The sequence below is a fragment of the Peromyscus californicus genome, unplaced genomic scaffold, assembly GCF_007827085.1.
Source record: "Peromyscus californicus insignis strain IS unplaced genomic scaffold, ASM782708v3 Scaffold_18__1_contigs__length_77618521, whole genome shotgun sequence".
NCBI lineage: Eukaryota > Metazoa > Chordata > Mammalia > Rodentia > Cricetidae > Peromyscus > Peromyscus californicus.
This window is the reverse complement of record NW_026294480.1, coordinates 52,741,241-52,762,311: the sequence shown is the minus strand read 5'-3', so window position 1 is coordinate 52,762,311 and position 21,071 is coordinate 52,741,241. Positions and strand designations below refer to the sequence as shown.

Below are 21,071 nucleotides of genomic sequence, written 5' to 3'. Positions count from 1 at the left end.
GTATGTGTGTATGTGTTTAATTTTTGCAATTCTTTATATATTCAGGATATTAAGCCCTTGCCTGAAGTATAGCTGACAAAGATTTTCTTCCATTGTCTAGGCTGTCTTAGGAACTCAGGCTTTTCGTTTATTTATTTGCTTGCTTGCTTTCTTGTTTGAGACACTAACATCTCATCTAGTTATTTGTAAGAGTGTCGAGTTAAGTCAAAAAACAGTTCTGGAGCCAGGTGGTGGTGGCGCGCACCTTTAATCCCAGCACTTGGGAGGCAGAGGCAGGTGAATCTCAGTGAATTCGAGGCCAGCCTCATTGATTTACAAAGTGAATTCCAGGACAGTTAGGACTGTTATAAAGAGAAACCCTGTCTTAGAAAAAAGAGAGAGAGAAACAACAATAACAACAACAAACCCAGTTCTGGAGGTGTACATTTGGAAGTTGTCACTATAGAGATGATGTGTAATGACTAAGGGTAGGTGTATTCACTAAGTTCGTAAGTCCAGGAGAAAAGCCCAGGAATGAGGCCTGGTTATACCTTACAACCTTAAGAGATCTGGAAGAGTAGGAGAAAGGACAAAAGACAATGAGAAAGAACTTTACTAGGGTAGGAAATAACAGTGTGGGAAGATAATTTTCTTTACTACATCATGTGTGTGTGTGTGTGTGTGTGTGTGTGTGTGTGCATATGCCGACTTGCCTGCCTGTCTTGTCTGTCTTTGTACACGTGTGCTTGTGTGGAGGTCATAGGTTGAAGTCAGGTATCTTTCTCAGTTGCTTGCCACCTTACTTCTTTGAGACAAGGTCTTTAACTGACTGATTTGGCTAGAATAGCTAGTTATCAAGCCCTTGGCTTCTTCCTGTCCCCACCGTCCCAGAGCTGGGGTTCCAGGCCTGTGGTTCCATGCCCGGCTTCTCTGCACGAGTGCTGGAGACCTAAACTCACTCCCTCAGTCTTGTTTGTCCTGCGAGCACTTCACTGCCTGAGCCATCCCCCAGCCCACTTACTGCAGTGCAGCTCTGATAAAGTCCTAGTATGTGTAGTTCATGTCTTCCACTTTGTAGTTGGAACGTATTTGCTGAGTAATAAAATAAAGATGTCTTTGAATTTGAGGTACCTGAACAAACTTAGTATTTAAAAAGTGTTATGTAAAGTTCAGACAAGGTTAGGAATTATAGATAATATATAGATATTGAAATAATATAGATATTGAAAACTAAAGAATCTCTTACATTATACATTTTGGTAGAGTTTAGCACATTTTCAATTTTATTTCACCATTACCAGTACCTATATAGAATGTTTTCATCATCCTATAAAGAATTGCTGTTCCCTTGCCTAGCATCTCCTAGGCTCTGGTGTTTGGTGACTTTTTCCTATGGAGATGTGGGCAAACGTTTTTTTTTTTTTGGTCACCTCAGATAGTGCACCACGGACAGACCAAAGAAATTGTTCCAAGGTCTAGTGTTCTGAGCCCAGTGAGTTTACTGGGGTTACTTACAGAAGTATGGGTGCTTCTTGGGCAGCTGGATCACCAAAAAGCAGGTGACAGTGCGTGAAAGGTTCATCAGCTGGCTTCCTGCCCAGTTTGTAGGGAAGCTGAACTGCAGCCTCCTCTTCCCCAGATTGTTTACTATTTATATATAGTCTTGGGGAGAGCCTGAGTGACTCTTCCAAAGTTTGCTGAGCCTTCTAAGTCTATGAACTTCAGTTGAAAGTTTCAATTTGTAGGAAATAGCTACACAACACCAGGTAACCTCATATCTGCTTAGTTTCCACAAAGATTTGTTTATTGTGGACTTTTCAAATAAATAAAACTATATGACCTTTTGTGTCTGGCTTCTTTCCCTTAGCATATTTTCAGGACTCATCCTTGTTGTACCATATGTTGATATTCCATAGTGTGAACATGCTATATTCTGTTCATTATGCTTATACATTCATTTGTTACTGATGGAATCTGGGCTCTTTTAAATAATATGAGTATTCATTTATAACGTTTTATTTGAACGTATGTTTTACATGCTCTTACATATATACCTAGTAGTGGAATTACTGGGCCATTTGTAATTTTATATGTAACATTTTGAGGAACCACCAAATTCTTTTCTACAGTTGGCTATGTCTTACCAGCAGTATATATTCTCAGCATCCATATTGGAATTGGTTGCTTTCATGTGTTACATTTAGTCAGCTCTCTTAAGACAGATTCCTCCTCCTAGTTCCTCAGGTTTCCTTTTCTTTTTGATAATTTTTATCACACTGGCATTTCTTTAATAGTTCGCTTAATAGAAGGTTTTTATTTTTATTTTTTGATGCTTCCCATCATTAAATTCAAGTTGTATGCTTTTGCATTTTTTCTCTGTTGCCACATGATAAAGCTAACTGGTAACTGCTAATAAGTCTAAAACATTTCATTTTGGTGGTACTCATCAGATTCAGTTACTCTTTGTTCTTCTATAAGTTTCTTATAGGAGGAATCTTTTTCACAATATTACTATTATACTTTTAATCTAATTTTGGCATCTGTTGGTGACTCTTTTTCTTTGATGATGCTGGGGATTAAACCCAGGACCTTGCATATGTTAAGCACACCTTCTACCACACCCAGTTCATTGGTGAGTTTTGACCAAAATAATATACTAGTTGTGGATTTTGCATCATTTATTTTATCATGTGGAACTCTGCACTTAGTGTTACAGTAAGTTGGTTGTTGTTGTTTTAAACATAGAATCTTCTTGTGATGAAATTGATGTGATCTTAAATAACCCTAAAGTGACAACCCTTTGAGATAATCATTGTGTTAATGAAGGAGACTATATAAAATTTATTTAAGGGATGCTTTTCAAAAGTCCATAATTAGTGTTCATTTAGAGTAGAGTGATACTAGAACTTAAAATTGGGCTGTGATCTGCTGCCAATTCACAAATTATTTGTTCCTATATTTTTGGTATGATAAGTTAAGGAAATGAGTATATGCTTAGAATCTTTTACCAAAATTTAAGCCGGGCAGTGGTGGCACACGTTTTTAATTCCATTACTTTGGAGGCAGAGGCAGGCAGATCTCAGTGAGTTTGAGGCCAGCCTGGGCTACAGAGTGAATGCCAGGAGAGCCAGGACTATTACACAGAAAACTCTTATCTTGGGGGTGGGGGTGAGGAGAGAATCTTTTACTAAAATAATTTAAAAGTCTATTTCTAATATGCAGGTCTATAACAGATTGGGAGTTAAAAAATTCTTTACCTCACTTGGTCTGAAGAACATGCAGAACCAAAATGTCCAGTAGGTCCTGAGAAACATGCACAACCAAAATGTCCAGTAGGTCCTGTGAAACATGCACATGATAGTGTGAGGAATCACTATGGCCCTTAAATAGTTACATTGTGAGTGTACTGGATTATATGAAGTAAGAAGGTTGAAGAGAGGAGAGTGAAGACATGGGAAGATACTGGAGAATGTTTATTACTGAGTGGACAGTACTGCCCAAGGCACAGTTTAGGGTGTGTCTCATCCCTGGTTTCCATCCTTCCCTTCTGCAGGTCTGTTTGCAGCTTGTTCTTTATTTACGTAGGACCAGCCCAGTCTGGAGTCCACCATTTTAAATGCAGTTGTCTTTTTACCTGAGGGAAAAAATAGAATGTTACATGTTGTGCATTTTATCATTAACTAGTTCATAGAAGAGGTACTGATTTCCAGAAGTGCTAAGAAAAGGCAGGAAAACTAATCAATTTAGCAGCTATAAGGTGACAAATGAAAGAGAGCTAAAAGGAGATAGACAGATGGTTGTGGAAGTGGCCTGATCTGCACTGATGTTAGTTCTTCATTAGTTGGTAATTAGTTTCTGAGTCTCCACAATGTCTTTATTATTATTATGGCCTTTGTAATACCCCTGTTCCCCAAGACTGAAATATCTGTAATATATTCTATTAATTTGGTTGTTTGTTTTCTAGGAATCCAAGAGTTTCCAGAAAATATTAAAAATTGTAAAGTTTTGACAATTGTGGAGGCCAGTGTAAACCCTATTTCTAAGTAAGTCTTTCAGTTGAATTATGAGCTGCTTTCTTGACTCTAACAATTATAGAACAGTAGTAGAATGTAGATTGTATCAATCTTAGTTATACAGAGATTCAGTTTTTTGTTTGTTTGGTGTGTGTGTGTGTGTGTCTGTTTTACCTGAATATATGTGTACCATGTGTGTGCCCCCCTGTGTGTGTGTGTGTGTGTGTGTGTGTGTGTGTGTGTGTGTGTGTGAGAGAGAGAGAGAATGAATGAATGAATGAATGAATGAATGAATGAATGAATGAATGAATATGAGTGTGTGTGAAAGTGTTTTGTCTGCATGGTCTGTGTACCGTGTGTTTGCCTGGTACCTGAGGAGGCCAGAAGAGGGCCTTGAATCCCCTGGAACTGAAGTAACAGATAGTAATGAGCCACCTTTGATTCTGGAAATCAAACCTGGATTCTCTGGAAGAGAAGCCCATGCTCTTAAACTTTCAAGTCATCTTTCCAGCTTCATGGAGATTCAGTTTTAGATACCTCCTAATAATCTTCCTAACCCACATAATACAGATAGAAATTTGAGATCTAAAAGAGACAGTGAGTGTGTTCTAGATCTCATAGTCAAAGTAAAAAGTGAGACTAATATATGCACGTGTCATGCAGCCAGATGGGGCACTTTGAAAACAAACTAAAAGAAAACTGAGGAAAAATACAGGTGATTGGTTACAACATATACCTGAGATTATGTGTTCTTTTATCATAGTAATGTCTGTAAACAAAGTTTTCCTTCTACCAAAGCTGTTTAATTTCGCAAAATCGAGTTGTTAATGATGCTAAAAGGTAAACAGAATGAAATACAGCTTGCTATAACCATGTTGAAAGAATAACCAGAATATTCATTCCATGGTAAGTTTTACCAAAAATAGAGTTGCTTTACTTGGTATTGAAGATGGTGGAATATTGTGAGGTAAAGGAAAAATGAACAAGTCAAAGTCTGATATGTCATGGGATTTTATGCTTGTAACAATCTAAGACAAAAAAAAAAAATCCAAAAAAAAAAAAAACAATCTAAGACAAATGTCTAAAGATGAAATAAATACTCATTTGAAAATATTTTTTCTAGCATCAAGTTGTACATGTGTAACTTGTTTTATATGCATATGTAAATAGAAGTATAAAGAACATGTGTTCTTATCTGGCCTTAATCTGTCATTCATCTGTTCCAATTTCTTCTTTGCTCATTATAAAGCTCTAAAGCCTTGGTCATTTACAGACCAAAAGTTGAAACTGAAAATAATATAAACCCAGTGGTTCTTTACTATTGGCTCTTTAATACTAGGGGACATTTGGGCATGTGAGTGTGTGTGTGTGTGTGTGTGTGTGTGTGTGTGTGTGTGTGTGTGTGTGTGTGTATTTACACTACTGGCTTCTAAATTTGTAGAGTCTTAAGTTTATAGCTTAACAGCCTGCAGGACCAGTCCTCACAACCAAGAATCATTCATCTTGCTACATTATTAGTGTTTAGAAATTCTTTATATAGTCCTGTTAGTTTATGCTGGATAAGATATATTTGAAAGGTACCTGATGATTCATAGTTATGTCCTACATATAATTCTGTTTATGGCTCATTCAAAATGTACTATTTTGTGCACATTTTATGATACTAAGACAAATTTTATCTTCTTTTGTACAAAAACATACAGTTACTGATTTTACAACAAGTTGCTAAAAAAAGAGCTTAATTTAAAGATCGCTAATAAAAGTGAAGAGGTAACTATTATTTATTAAGAAGATATCTTTATTATACAGATTCTGAGTGAAATGTTTGGCAAGAGATTGACATTTTAAATATGCACTTAATTTAATTCTTTTACATTTTATATAGGCTCCCTGATGGGTTTTCTCAGCTGCTAAACCTGACCCAGTTATATCTGAATGATGCTTTCCTTGAATTCTTACCAGCTAATTTTGGCAGGTAAATTATAGATTACTCTAAAGACATTTATATTGTTAGCTTCTGAAAAGTTCACACAACTGCAAAGTACTTTAGTAATACTTATTAATTACATTTCATAGGCTTTTCTAATTATTTCCAAGCATTTTGCAATTCTTGTAGTTCCTTTGAATTATTTCCACTTGGATTTACTGTCTCAAATAAACAGTAAATGCAGATTTAAAAGGGAAAAAATGTTCTTAAGGCTGACAAAACCAGATGTTTTAATGGGAGCAATGCCTGTGTATTTAAGATACTGAATGCTGTGTTAGCATTTATGAAATTCTAAAGTGACTTAACAGTTGATTTAGCTGTTTTCCCTGTAGAAATCAAAGTTCTTAAGAAAGGGGAATGTGTTTCTGAGGTCTCTCTTATCTTTCTGTACCCACCCTCAGGTGTCAGGAGAGTTTTTCTTCATGGTTCTCAATGTTCTCTTACTTATTTATTCTTACAGATGGGCATTATTGTCCTATAATCCTAGAATGGTAAGCAGTTTTGTAGGTATTTTCAGTAAAAGGCATAGAATTCGTTCCAGAATTAAAAAATTAGGGATAATCACTTTGTCCCTTTGAAAATGTATTAAAGTGGCTTACCTGTGGCCAGTGAGACGTCTGGCTCCGAAGATAAAGGCACATGCTGTACAAGCCCTGCACTTTGAGCTAGACCCCTGGAACCTTTATAAAGGTGGGAAGAAAGGACTGACGGCATAAAATTGTCCTTTGACCTTTGCATGTGTGCTGTGGCACCTGAACACACACACATATGCAGAACACACATACAGTAATAAGAAGAAATAAAAAATGTTTTTTAAATTGTGGGTTTTTTTCCTCTTGATTTTGAGGATCAGAGTCTATTTGTTGTTGTCTTGTTTTAATCAAGATCTTACTATGTAATCCCTGATGCCCTGGAACTTTCTATGTAGATCAAGCTGGCCTTGAGTTCACAGAGATCCAGCCTCTGCCTCTAGAGTGCTGGAATTAAAGGCTGCACCACCATGCCTAGCTCTATTAAAATTCTTTTTTTTCTTCTTTCACATTTAATATTACACTATGTAGTAACTATGTAGTTAATGCTGCTTTACTTTATAATATGGCATAAGTTAATTCAATTCCTTATATTTGATTCTTTTGTCTTGATTTATTCTTTGTTTTACAGATTAACTAAACTCCAGATACTAGAACTTAGAGAAAACCAGTTGAAAATGTTGCCTAAGTAAGTCTATACTACTCTTTTTAAATCCAGTTTAGAATTTTTAATCTTAGGCCCTAAAACACAGTTTATTTAAAATATGAGCATACGTTATTTTGAAAGTCATGTTTTGATGTAATTGTTGCTATTAAGTATAAAAATGTATGGATCTGTTTTTGGGTGTCAGTATGGTAGTATCGTTATGCTAATTTCATTCTCCTTTGAACCACAATCTTGTATGGGACACAGAAGTAAAAATACTAAGTAAATCTGAGTCTCAGATAGAGAGATCCTATATGAGAGCTCATACACATCATTCATAGTGGTTGTGAGATCTTCATGTTAAGTTTTTTTATCTACAGAACTTTATTGTATGGCTTTATAGTCTGTTGTAAAACTAGAAATGAGTGATTTGTTCTCTAATATAAGCTAACACACAATGGCTTTGTAAGAGCAAATAGTGATGTAAGAGTATTTAAAAGACAGAACTTCTGATTCAAAATAGACTGTAGTCTTTGGCCATTTACTGAACAAATAGAGAACCTTGAATGCATTACTGTATAGTTTAGTAGTTAGTCTATGGTCAAATATGATCTACTATTTATATTTAGAAATAAAATTTCAGTGAAACATAAGCACAATCATTCAATTTTCTCTGGTTGTTTTTGCTTTATGGTGGGTAATAACTAATTTTAATGTATCTTTATTTTCTGTTTTACTCTTCTCTGGTTAGCATGTACACACATCATGCATATATACCCCTCCCCCACATGATTATATGTTTTTGAGGACAGAGACTATATTTGATTTTCATTACAAGTGACTCTGTTAAGCCTAGTGGTTGGCTTTATTCTGTGAATGAAGTTTGCAGTAGTGCTAGTAAGTGTAAATTAGACAATCATTTATTTTATGATTTTATAAGGTATATATTACTGATTTGGTACTGGGCTAGTTCAAAGCTTTACTGGGTATGAAGAGATGTGAAAAAGCTAAATAAAAATTACTTATTGTAATAGCTAATGACAAAAGGCTTTCTGTCCCTGTGACAAATTGCCTGATAAAAACTTTTTTGCTTTATTCAAGTATTTTGTCACACTAATGAGAAAAGTAACTAATATAGACACTTTCCACCCAAAAACTGACAGAAAACAGTTGTACAGTTTCTATTTATTGTGTTTTCTCGCTTTCTCTCTCTTGCTTCCTCCCTCCCTCCCCTTTCCCTTTCCCCCTCTCTCTCTCTACCCCTCCCTCCCTCCCTCCCTCCCTCCCTCCTTCCCTCCCTCCCTCCCTCCTCTCTCTCTCTACCCTTCCCTTCCTCCCTCCCTCCCTCCCTCCCTCCTCTCTCCTCTCTCCTCTCCCCCCCCCCCCATCTCTCTGTGTGTCCGTGTGTCTGTGTGTGTCATTTATGCCATTGTTGATTGTGCTGGAAGTCAGAGGAAGATTTCCCAGAGTCTGTTCTTCTCTTCCGCCGTGTGGGCTGTGAGAGTCAATCTCAAATTGTCCAGCTTGGTGTCAGGTGTCTACCTGCTAAGCCATCTTGCTCCTCCGATACAAACTTTTACCAAGCGTTTATTTTAGCTCATAATGTACTGTGTTTCTTGTAGTTGGTTGAGCCCTGGATTTTGGCCTTGTGGAGAAGCAGCACACTTTGGTGAAGAGTCCTAGGTGGAAAAAAAAATGTGCTTACCTTGTGACATTTTGGAAGTAAAGAGAAAAACAGGAGTCGAGTGCCTGGGTCCCTATGACCTCTTTTTTGCCCCCACCCTGTCTAACTTTCTTCCACTAAACCCCTTTTTTGAAGATTCCACCACTTCTGAGTATACTGCATGCTAGGGACCAAACCTGCAGCATAAGAGCCTGTAGGGGTACGTAGAAGATGTGAGCTGTAGCCTGTGGGTCATCTGATACCATAGGCAATTCAATGAATTTTAACTCTTTAGAGATTCAGGGTATATAAATGAATTTGAAATATATTTCTTTTTTTTAAATTTGAAGCTATATGATTAAAATCTTTGTAACTTTCTAAACTATAAATACAGAGGCCATAGTTTTAAATACTAAGATACTCATGTACATTTAGATCATGTGACCAGACTTGAAATTTAAAAAAAAAAAATGCAAAACGTGGTGGTGCATTCCTTTAATCTCAGCACCCAGGAAGCAGAGGCAGGCGGATCTCTGTGAGTTCTAGGCCAGCTTGTCTACATAGTGAGTTCTAGGACAGCCAGGGATACACAAAGAAACCTTATTTTGAAAAAAAAAAATGTGAGTGTGTGTGTATGTGCGTATATGTATGTGTGTGTGTATATGTGTGTGTGTATGTGTGTGTGTGAGTGTGTGTATATGTGTGTGTGTGTGTGTATGTGTGTGTGTATATGTGTGTGTGTGTGTGTGTGTGTGTGTGTGTGTGTGTGTGTGTGTGTACGTACAGAGTGAGAGGGACCCAGTCCTCCTTTCACTGGCTGGGACCTGGGAATAGAAGTAAGGTTGTCAGACTCAGTAGCAAATGTTTTTACCCACTGAGCCGTCTTGCAGATGCTAGACTTTTTTGTCATTCAAACAGTGCGAAAACTTGTTTGATATATACAGTTATGTGAAACTTAAAATATTGCATAAAGGATTCTGAAGGGCACTGACAAGTTTTGAGGGGCAGTCTAATTTCTCCCTGAATTAGAAAGCATGTTCTTATTCTAGTATGCTTTTTTTTTGTTTCTGAAGTGTACAAATAGAACCAAAGTTGCTAATAGCAACCGACTTAAGTAGAGATTACTTGTGATGGATTTCCTCCATTTGTCACACATCTGTATTACTCACCATTCTTAAATCTGCTTTAAACCTTTCCCAGACAGTGCCTGTCATTGAGCTTTTCCAATGCTCTGCTTTTCATCTTTGTACCCTGGACTGAGAGTAATAGGTTCATTTTCTTCAGACAGCCCTACTGTTTATTATGGATCCTGATGCTACAAGTAAATCTGTCACCTTGTCAGTTTGACAGTGTCAGAACAAGAAGCTGTCTGTGTTCTTTCGGCTCTCCCCTCTAAGAGCCCTGTTCACTTTTCTCAAATCACCGCATGGCATAGTAGTGTGAAGATATCAACTTGATAACAGAGCGCGTAGTTTTATACATTCCATAAAACCCCTGGAAATTGTGCTATTTTATGAAGGAAACTAGATCTTGTAGGCTTTATTGTCAAAGGTAGACATGAAAAGGGAAATAGAACTGTAGTCCAGAGGATAGACACTCAGTTTTCTCATGTTAAGGTGACTTTAATAAAGATAAGTGTTGTGAAGTGAGTTAAAGAGGTGTTGAGTTTATTAAAGAATGTTATGTTAAAATGTATGGATTGGAAAAAGTAGCTTTTTTCAGTTTAGGCCCGTAACATTGTTCCGTTACAGTATGATATATATTCTTTTACTGAAAAGCTGAAAAACGTTTTAATCGAGTTTTACTTTAAATTTTTATACATTTGAACATTCAGAGAACATAAAATTCTGTGATCTTTTACCATATTTTAAAATCTCCTTGTTTTTTAAGCTTTCATTTCCAATATAACATTTGAATTATTATACTAATGGTAGCTCAGTATACATTTTATTATTTTGTCTTATGCTATGAAGTCAGTGTGTAAGAAACACAAGTTTTTCTTATCTAGATAGTTGATAGTGCCTCGGTGTATATAAAGAGATGTTATCTCTAAGCATTTCAGGAGCATAAATACATATTTGAATGAATTGCCTGCATGTGCCTGGTGCCTCCAGAGGTTAGAAAAGAGCGGCAGATCCCCTGGAACTGGAGTTAGGTATGGTTGCGAGCCACCGTGTGGATGCTGGGAACTGACTGTGGATTCTCTGAACCAACTTCCCTGTTCCTTTTTCAAATTTTATTTTTCTTGCTGAGAGGTATTAACGTTTAGGGGAGAAGTTGAACATGATATGTTATTGCATTGACTTAAAATTTTCTTACTAGTGTCACTCACTTTGTGTGAGTGTTTTTCTGCATGCCTGTACATGCACCACATGTACGCGAGGTGCCCATGGTGCTCAGAAGAGAGCTTGGATCCCCTGGAACTGCAGTTGTGGATGGTGTGGGTGCTGGGAATTGAACCCAAGTCTTCTGCGTGAAGAACGAGTGCTTGTAATGACCGCGCCATCTCTACAGCCCTGTTGCTTTAATCTAACTTAATATCTGATTTTGTTGTATTCTCAACAAATCCTTACTTTGAATTGCGTTGATTTGCCTTGAACATGTGAGGAACAATTCAACATTTGAAAATTATTGTTCAGAGTTAAAATTGTCTTGAAGTTTTAGAAATGGATAAGCAGCCCAGAAAAAAGACTTCTTGAAATTGTGGTAGAAATGATTATGCATCTGCCAAATAGTCTCATTATATGAAATTTTGTTCTGTGAGAAGCCAAAATTAAAGAGACCAATTGACAGTTTTTCTTTTGTAGAAATTAAATGACTTTTTTCTTTGAAAATAGTATGTCGAAAATACTATACATTATAAAAGTATATTTTAAACCATGAGATTTGAAAGTTTTTCTGTCATTTATGTTTTTGTGTAGTTAATTTTTTGTTCCTCCATTGTCCATAGAACCATGAATAGACTGACCCAGCTGGAAAGACTGGATTTGGGGAGTAATGAATTCACAGAAGTGGTAAGTCCTCACAGTTTCACTAGCCATCAGTCTTGGCATTTGTTCAGGGGCACGATGTGGAAATGGAAGTATTTCTCTTAAAAATCAGGAGAAACTGCACATGATTTTAAAGAAAACTCTTCACCTGAACCTTCCCGTCCAGTAGAAAAGTTAACCAAGGGGAAATCTGACAAATGATTAGGAAAATAGGGAATTAATTTTGAGTTTGCATTGAGGTGTCAGATGAGTTTGTTCTCTGTATTCTAAGTGAGCTGTATTGCTGAGTTTATAAGGAATGGAGTCTGTATGCAGTTTTTGTATTTAAGTATGTTTTGAAAAATAGCTCAGGAAGTAAGCCAGATAATTTTTTAAAGAGGTATTCATTAACTGTAAACATCATATTTAAAATTTATGTTCACAAGTCTGTTATTCAAAATTATAGCAGCTTTCTAATGATAGTGTTAGGAATAAGAATTTGTGTGGTGGGTTTGTGTGTTTCAGTTGCGGTCAGTAGAGCACTGTGGTGTTTGAGGATATCTTACACTTCTTCTAAAGTACTTTTGCATATTCTTTTTTAAAAATTAATTTTAAGTTTTAATTGTATATGTATGAGTGTTTTGCCTTCATGTGTGTCTCCGTACCACTTGCGTGCCTGGTGCCTGAGGAGGTTGAAAGAGGGTACTGGATCCCCTGGAACTGGAGTTACATACAGACAGTTGTGAGCCAGCATGTTCTGGAAATGAAACTCGGGTCCTCTGAAGAGCAGTCAGTGTTCTTAACCACTGATCCATCTCTCCAGCCTACTCTTTCATACTCTAATTTAAGATGACTTTTGGATTTATTTCACTGTATTTGCAAAGTTTAACTTACTATGAAAAAGTACATGCTTTGCTTCCTAAGTTATCCTTTATGACCTTATCTTTTGTTTTTAAATATGTTAACTTTAATATAAGTAATGCGAATGAATCTTGTTTTATTAGTTTTGTGAATCCTATTAGCTTTTAAAATCATCTTTTTTCCTACCAATATATAAATATAAAAATATGAAAAGAATAGAAAGCCAGATGATATATGCCTGTAATCCCACCATTTGGGAGGTAGAATCCAGGAGGATCAATTTAAGGTCATCCTCTGTTACAAAGGGACTCCAAGCTGGGCAGTGGTGGCGCACGCCTTTAATCCCAGCACTCGGGAGGCAGAGCCAGGCGGATCTCTGTGAGTTCGAGGCCAGCCTGGGCTACCAAGTGAGTTCCAGGAAAGGCGCAAAGCTACACAGAGAAACCCTGTCTCAAAAAATCAAAAAAAAAAAAAAAAAAAAACAAAAAAAAAACAAAAAAACAAAGGGACTCCAGTCTGTCTCAAAAAAAAAGGAGGGCAGCCAAACAAACCCATAAACCTTACGACTGGAATTATAATAGTAAAGACCTATAAAAGAAAGTTTCTCTTAATTCAAGTAACCCCTGGAAATCTTACTATATATATTAGCAATAGATCTGAATGCCTGACTTGCTGTGGTGGGTGGCAATGATAGTATCCTTTGCCACTGTGTACTTATTGATTGCCATGGCTCTTTGGACTGAGAGCAATAACAACTTCTAGGAAACATTCAAACTTTCAGCTCCAATGGCCAGTGCCCAAGAGCAAGTTATCTGAATACCAAGGTTCACAGCAACATAAGGGGGTTAGTGAGTTTAGCTTTTCAGCATCATATATAATGTCCCATTACATAATTCTGGTTTTTCTACTAGTTTACTTAATAATATTTTCTTGTCATGTCATGGTCCTCTTTCAGTCAGAGGACTGGTGTTTGGTTCCCAGCATCCCCATTGGATAGCTCATGGCCACCTGAAGCTGTAGCTCTGGGGAATCCGACTTCTAGCTTCCTGTATGCGCGCGCGCGCGCGCGCGCACACACACACACACACACACACACACAGAGTAAATCATATATTGCCTTTTTTACTTTCAAGCTTTTTTGTAAGGTTTTCTGAAGGGCTGTGTCTGTATTGATAATGAACAAGAATATTTTTATTATACACTTGAAAACAACAGGTCCTATTTTATTTTTTTACTAATTATATAAATATTTGACCCAATTGAGTAATCCAGAAGATTTAACAAATCTTATATAATCTACTTTTGTGGAATTCCCATTGGTAACGGTGATGCCGGACAGAAGTGCACACCTTGTGGTACTTCTCTCTCCTCTCTCCTTTAGTGTTTTGGTTAAAAGATTACCTTGGAAATTCCTGGACTTCTTTAGCCAGATACAGATAATCGTGTAATTAATTGAATTCTTCCCCTTCTGTCCAAACAGCCTGAAGTACTTGAACAACTAAGTGGATTGAAAGAGTTTTGGATGGATGGTAACAGACTGACTTTTATTCCAGGGGTATGTATATAAAAGTTTCAGTGGCTCTTCATTTATTACTGTCTCTCCTTTTCAGTATTTGAAATGCACATTTTAAAGTTATTTTTAGTCATTTAAATAGTGAATTTTTTCTTAATTTGTTATTAAGTAGTTTGAAACAAATTATACTTTTTAAAAACCATGCACACATTCTCGATTGAAATCTGAAAACTCACATAACAAATTTTATTAAAAATAGTATTTTTACTACTGAAGAACGTATACATTCTGTTAGTACCAATCAGATTTCTAGTAAATTCAGTCTTTCCAGAAATAGTTAAATTAAAATTTCTGCTTTATCACTGAGAAACAATATGCTTCCATATCTAAAGAAGACATGAGCATCCCCATTCTATAGGAGGTGATGAGTATTTCCCCAAGAAAACTATCATGCTACTTGACTAAAATTAATCCATATTTTCAGTATTAAATATGAATGGTTATTAATTAAAACTTGGTATTATGCTTATTACCTAAATTTTAAAAAATTTTTGAGCGAGACCATAGTGGCACATGCCTTTAATCCCAGCACTCAGGACACAGAACAGGCAGATCTCTAAATTCAAAGCCGGGCTGGTCTACAGAGCGAGTTCCAGAAAAGCCAGGGCTACCCAGAGAAACTCTGTCTTAAAAACAAACAAAACAGAATTACTTGATACAATAATGGTATTTTCTGTCTTTTACTTATAGTTTATTGGTAGTTTGAGACAGCTAACATATTTGGATGTTTCTAAAAATAATATTGAAATGGTTGAAGAAGGGATTTCAACATGTGAGAACCTCCAAGACTTCCTCTTATCAAGTAACTCCCTTCAGCATCTGCCAGAGACTATTGGTCTGTATTGCTTTCAAAACAATTTCTTTTTAATTATTAGAGACTTTTACTCAAGACTTTCCATAGAAACTCAAAATCTTATTAATGTTTTATTGTACTACCACATTCAAATATTACTTGAAGTTTTCCTGATGTGCCCCATTGTACAATTTACTACTTTACTGTTGTTACTATTTTTATTTATCCTAAGGAAATTCTATTTTTATAACTTTAATAAATTCTCTACAAAGAAGCTAGCCTACTCTTTTTTTTTTTTTTTTTGATTCCTAGCCCTTATTTGGAAACTATTTTAAGTTTCTTCACGATTGATTGATAAGAAAACAATGACTTTTAAAAATTTATGGCATATCTACAACTCTTGCTCACTTTGTTTTGAAGTTGCTTGTTTGATAAAGTATGAGCTGTTGTTTGTTTTTACTCTTAGGGGGGGCCCACTACCCAGCGCGCGTGCGCGCTCTCTTTCTCTTACACACACACACACACACACACACACACACACACACACACACACACACACACACGGAGGCTTATTATTAATTATAAACGCCTGGCCTTAGCTTGGCTTATTTCTAGCCAGCTTTTCTTCATTTAAAGTGTTCCAGCTACCTTTTACCTCTGGGCTTTTTCCTTTTCTTACTTCTGTGATCTTAACTTTCACTCTTACTCCATGACTGACTCTGTGGCTGGCCCCTGATGTCCTCCTCCTTTTCTGGCTACTCTTTCCTCTCCCAGATTTCATTTTCTACTTATTCTTTCTACCTGCCAGTCCCACCTATCCTTTCTCCTGCCTTGCTATTGGCCGTTCTTTATTAGACCATCAGGTGTTTTAGTCAGGCAAAGTAACAGCCTCACAGAGTTAAACAAATGCAACATGAACAAGAGTAACACATGTGGTGATATTTTATTTATGCTGTAACAAATAAAGCTTGCCTAGGGATCAAAGGAAAAAGCCAGCCACTATATTAAACATAGAGGTCAGGCAATGGTAGCACACGCCTTTAATCCTAGCATTCAGGAGGCAGAGATTCATCTGGATATGAGTTCAAGGCCACACTGGGAACAATGCCAGGCATGGTGGCACATGCCTTTAATCCCAGCACTAGTTAACCATAGAGGTCTGGAGATCTGGACAGACAGACAGGAAGTGATAGAGCTGGGTGGAAAGAGGAAGTGTTGTAGCTGTGCAGAGAGAGGAAGTAAGATGGCAGGGCACAGAAAGATATGTAAGGCATGGGTATATAGGAAGTAGCTCTCTTGGGCTGAGGATTTCCTAGCGGTAAGAACTTGTGGCTGTCTTGTTCTATCCCTCTGATCTTTCAGCTTTCACCCCAATATCTGGCTCCAGGTTTTTTATTTTTTTATTTATTTATTATGTGTACAGAAGAGGGCACCGGATCTCATTACAGGTAGTTGTGAGCCACCATGTGGTTGCTGGGAATTGAACTCAGGACCTCTGGAAGAACAGTTGGTGCTCTTAACCTCTGAGCCATCTCTCCAGTCCCGGGTTTTTTATTAATAAGACCATTTAGCAATTCTTGTTACAAACACACACTTAAATCTTCAGGGTAATATAATAGAAAAACTTGTTATTTTACATATGTCTTAGTTGAATTATACTAGTTTTAAAGGTAAGGTACATTTTAGGATTGTATTCTAATTTAATCAGTACTCTTAATATTTGAATTGAAATGTATTTATTTACATATACTGTTTTGTTATGTAGTGACAAACAGCCTTCACACTGCTGTTTTTTATATATTTAACAAATATATAAATTCTCTATGCCATGACATTGTTTTTAAGAACAAGGTTAGAGTAGTGAACAATCGAGACAAAATGTCTGTCTTCTTGGGGAGCTTATATTTTTTTAGGGTTGGATAGAAAACTAGTTATTATTCAGGTCAGTTAAACAGTGCCCTGGAGGCTGAAGAGATAGTAAAATCTTGCCTGCCAAGTTACGGACTTGAGTTTGATTCCAAACACTGATGTTAAGAGCCAGTCTTAGTGGTGTGTGCACTTTGTTCCCAGCATTGAGGAGGCGGATCCCAGGGGCTTCCTAGCTTGCCATCCTAACCTAGTAGATGAGCCCTAGGTCCTAGTATGAGACTTGCCTCAAAAACAAGGATGGATCCTGGGGAAGGACACCCAAACACACTCATACACCTGTACATGCACACGCATTCAGGCACACACACACAGACACCTATACAAAGGTAAGGTGGGTGAAAATAGAAATGTTGGGTGAGTAAGAGTGGATGACGTTAGGGTTTAGTTTCTCTTGTAGGTATGTGTATTGATAATGTTTTCTAATTCTTGTCAAATCTAATGTGTTTCACATTGACTATTGATAGACTTGCTTTCTCATTTAAGCTGAAAATGATTTATTATTTCTTCTCAATAGGTTCATTGAAAAATGTCACAACTCTTAAAATAGATGAAAACCAGTTAATGTATCTACCAGACTCAATAGGAGGGTGAGTTGTGTGTGAATGTGTAGACAAGAAAAATGTTACTGTTAACTCAGCATGTATCTCAGCATCATTTTAGATATTTACATAAGGAACATCTAAAGCAGAGTCCACAAACATTTAAAACAAGTGATGTGCATATAATTTAGTTATTTTATAATAAAAATAGGCTCATTTATTGTTGATAAAATAGAGCTTTATTAAATTTCATTGTTTAGTAAAGTTCATGTTGATATGTTCTTAAATTTTGGTTACAGTATAGATTTTAAAAACCGTGTATTTCCTATTTAATTATAGGCTAAGGTCAATAGAAGAACTGGATTGCAGTTTCAATGAAATGGAAGCTTTACCTCCATCAATTGGACAGCTCATAAACATGAGAACATTTGCCGCAGATCACAATTACTTACAACAGTTACCCCCAGAGGTACAGTATTTTGATTTATTTCAGATTTTGGTCTGCTTTGAAAACATACTCTTTAAGTTTGTTGTTTTATTTTCTTTCTAAAGTGGTTTATTAATTTATGTATTATCTAAATAATAACAGCTATGCAATTTTGAAGATGTTCTTAAACAGTTTGCGTTTTAAAGGAAAGGTAATAATTTAAGAAGAATAATTAAAGCTGGGTGGTAGAGGTACATGCCTTTAATCCCAGCACTTGGGAGGCAGAGGCAGGCGGATCTCTGAGTTCAAGGCCAGCGTGGTTTACACAGCGAGTTCCAGGACAGCCAGAGCTACACACAAACCCTGTCTCAAATAAATAAATAAATAAATAAATAAATGAATAAATGAATGAATGAATAAATAAATAAATAAATGATTAATTAAAAATTAAGTTACTACAAAAGTAATATTTCATAAATGTAAAGAATATTTTTCACAACTTTCATATATATTAATTTTCTTTTGTTTATTAACCTATAGACCAGGTTTGTGATCTCCAGTTTGTTTTTCTCTTTCAGATTGGAAACTGGAAAAATATAACTGTGCTGTTTCTCCATTCTAATAAACTAGAGACACTTCCAGAGGAAATGGGTGATATGCAAAAATTAAAAGTCATTAATTTAAGTGATAATAGGTTTGTAATCTTCAGTTGGCTTATAAAATACATTGAATGAAGTTCAAGTTTGATATAAAATGTACTGTGCTAGCTGTTGTTTATTCCTCTTTATATATATTTAAATTTTTTAATTGAAAGATGAACAAACTTTATCTGATGTTACTTATATTGTGATTGTCATGGTTCATTTTGAGGAAACATAACTATACAACCTTTATTTTCTCATTATTATACAACCTTTTAATTCCTATAGTCCCAAATTCACCTTTGTACTGCTGCTGAACAAAGCAACTTTTTAATCTAATCTTTGCTTGAGTTTTTCTGGGCAGAGATTCACTCACACAGCATAGGCCACAAAAGCCAAATTGCAGAGCAAGTTGATTGCCTTCTGGGATTGCTAGACTGGAGTAGTGATTACTGGGTGGAGGCGGTTTCAACAACAGTGTGGAATGTCTTAGATTTGATTTTGTAGTGCTTTACAAAATATGAAGGCCATCCCTTTGCAGTAGTACAGTAGGTGTTTCTCTTTTATGTAGGAGAAATTTGAGGCTCACATCGTTTGCAAAGTAGAGCTTTAAGTGCAGTATTCTGACTGACTTGTCAGTGTCCTAACAGCAGCATTTTATTTAAGGAGAACCTCTGCCTCTGTAGTAAACTTTGTTTGTTCTCACAATTTCCCTTTCCAAACGAGAGCAGAGGATAAAGGTTGTATAGTTATGTTGGCTCAAAATGAACGGTGACAATCACAATACGATAAGTAACACCAGATAAGGTTTGTTCATTCTTTCAATGAACAAGTATAGAAGCTCATCTTGGACAGTTAATGTGTCTGTCCTAGACTAAAGTTACGTCTGGAGGCCGGGCGGTGGTGGCGCACGCCTTTAATCCCAGCACTCGGGAGGCAGAGCCAGGCGGATCTCTGTGAGTTCGAGGCCAGCCTGGACTACCGAGTGAGTTCCAGGAAAGGCGCAAAGCTACACAGAGAAACCCTGTCTCGAAAAACCAAAAAAAAAAAAAAAAAAAAAAGTTACGTCTGGAGGGTTTTTATACTGATGTTGGAGATTGCTCTTCAAGTCTACATTGTTGAAAATCCTCAGGAAATACAGCCTTTTTCCAGGCTGGTGCATATAATGTGTTTGGGGTTTATTTGTTGGATTATTCTTTTTCTTATCTGCTGAATTAAATCAGTTAAAGAATTCTTTTTAAAACTAGATAATGTTTTTGTCCTTTCTCTTATATAAAAGTTTGCATTTGGCTTTACTTTTTTTTTGTCATCTTCTCTGCATATATCAATACATAGCGTTGTTCAGATGACTTAAGTTTTCATTTGAATTCTTTTTGTGGTACTAGGAGGTGGGAAGATAGGGTCCATGCTAGGTAAGTGCTATACCACTGAGCTGCAGTTCTAATGCCATCTCTTAGTCATTTGACGTATTCTTGTTTTTAAGTATAATCTTTGTTTGTCTTTTTCCATTTAGGTTAAAGAATTTGCCTTTTAGCTTTACAAAGCTACAACAGTTGACTGCTATGTGGCTCTCAGATAATCAGGTGGGCATTCTGACCTAGTAAATTTGGCTGGAATTCCAATTGTGTTATATAATAATACTCCTTAATTTATATAGTGCCACTTAAGAGCAGTTATACCTTGGTTCACATGAAAAAAATGTATTTTTGTATATATGAAGAAATATCATATTTGGAAACAATTTTTAACACAGATATAGATATATAAGTAATAAATTTTGTTGTATTTTTGCAAGTTTCCAAACCCATAAAAATATAGAGAGATCAGGAAATGAGACCCAGTCCCACCTAACTTCATATCATTACTTCCTATCATTGTCACTTCTTTCTAATGCACATAAAATCTATTCTCTCAGCAATTTTGAATGATACACTGTTTCTGACTAAAATTACCATAGTTTACAGTAGAGCTCTTGAGTTTATTCTGCTTATCAGTTTTGTGTACGTGAACCAGCATACCCCAATCCACTCCCAACCCAAGCCCATTACCACTACATCATTTGATAGTTATCTTTCTGTGTCTGGGTTATTTCAGTTATTCCAGATTCACTAATGTTGTTTCAAATCACAAGATATCCTTTCCTTTCCTTTAAAGGCTGACTTGTATTTTATATGTGTATGTGTTACACTATCATTAGCCAGTCATTCACTGATGGACACTTAGGCTGATTTCTGCTTTCTTAAAGATTTATTTATGTCTTTAAGTGTTTTGGTGCGTGTATGTATGTGTTCCTGGTGCCTGGAGGTCAGAAGAGGGCATAGGATTCCCTAGGACTGGAGTTACAGGTGGTTGTAAGCTGCCATGTAGGAGCTGGGAACCAAACCCAGATCCTCTGTATGAGCTATTAACCTTGAACTATCTTTCCAGCCACACTAGACTTGTAGATTTGTAGTGATGGAAGTAAGCAAAAATCTGTAAAAGTAATGGAAAAAGGAAATAATACTTTGATGATTAATTTTGA

The 21,071-nt window shown here is 36.3% G+C and overlaps 1 protein-coding gene across 11 annotated transcripts in view; it reads left to right on the top strand.

Moving 5' to 3' along the window:
- Erbin (erbb2 interacting protein) overlaps window positions 1-21,071 on the top strand; it is a 114,067-nt gene that overhangs the window by 52,472 nt on the left and 40,524 nt on the right. For all 11 annotated transcript variants that reach the window (XM_052743402.1, XM_052743412.1, XM_052743411.1 and 8 more), the window contains 10 exons: window positions 3,944-4,022; window positions 5,878-5,967; window positions 7,141-7,197; window positions 11,769-11,832; window positions 14,129-14,203; window positions 14,912-15,056; window positions 17,458-17,530; window positions 17,822-17,951; window positions 18,488-18,603; window positions 20,064-20,133. In XM_052743402.1, coding sequence (XP_052599362.1) covers window positions 3,944-4,022; window positions 5,878-5,967; window positions 7,141-7,197; window positions 11,769-11,832; window positions 14,129-14,203; window positions 14,912-15,056; window positions 17,458-17,530; window positions 17,822-17,951; window positions 18,488-18,603; window positions 20,064-20,133 — 899 coding nt within the window. The remainder of the gene's footprint in view (window positions 1-3,943; window positions 4,023-5,877; window positions 5,968-7,140; window positions 7,198-11,768; window positions 11,833-14,128; window positions 14,204-14,911; window positions 15,057-17,457; window positions 17,531-17,821; window positions 17,952-18,487; window positions 18,604-20,063; window positions 20,134-21,071) is intronic.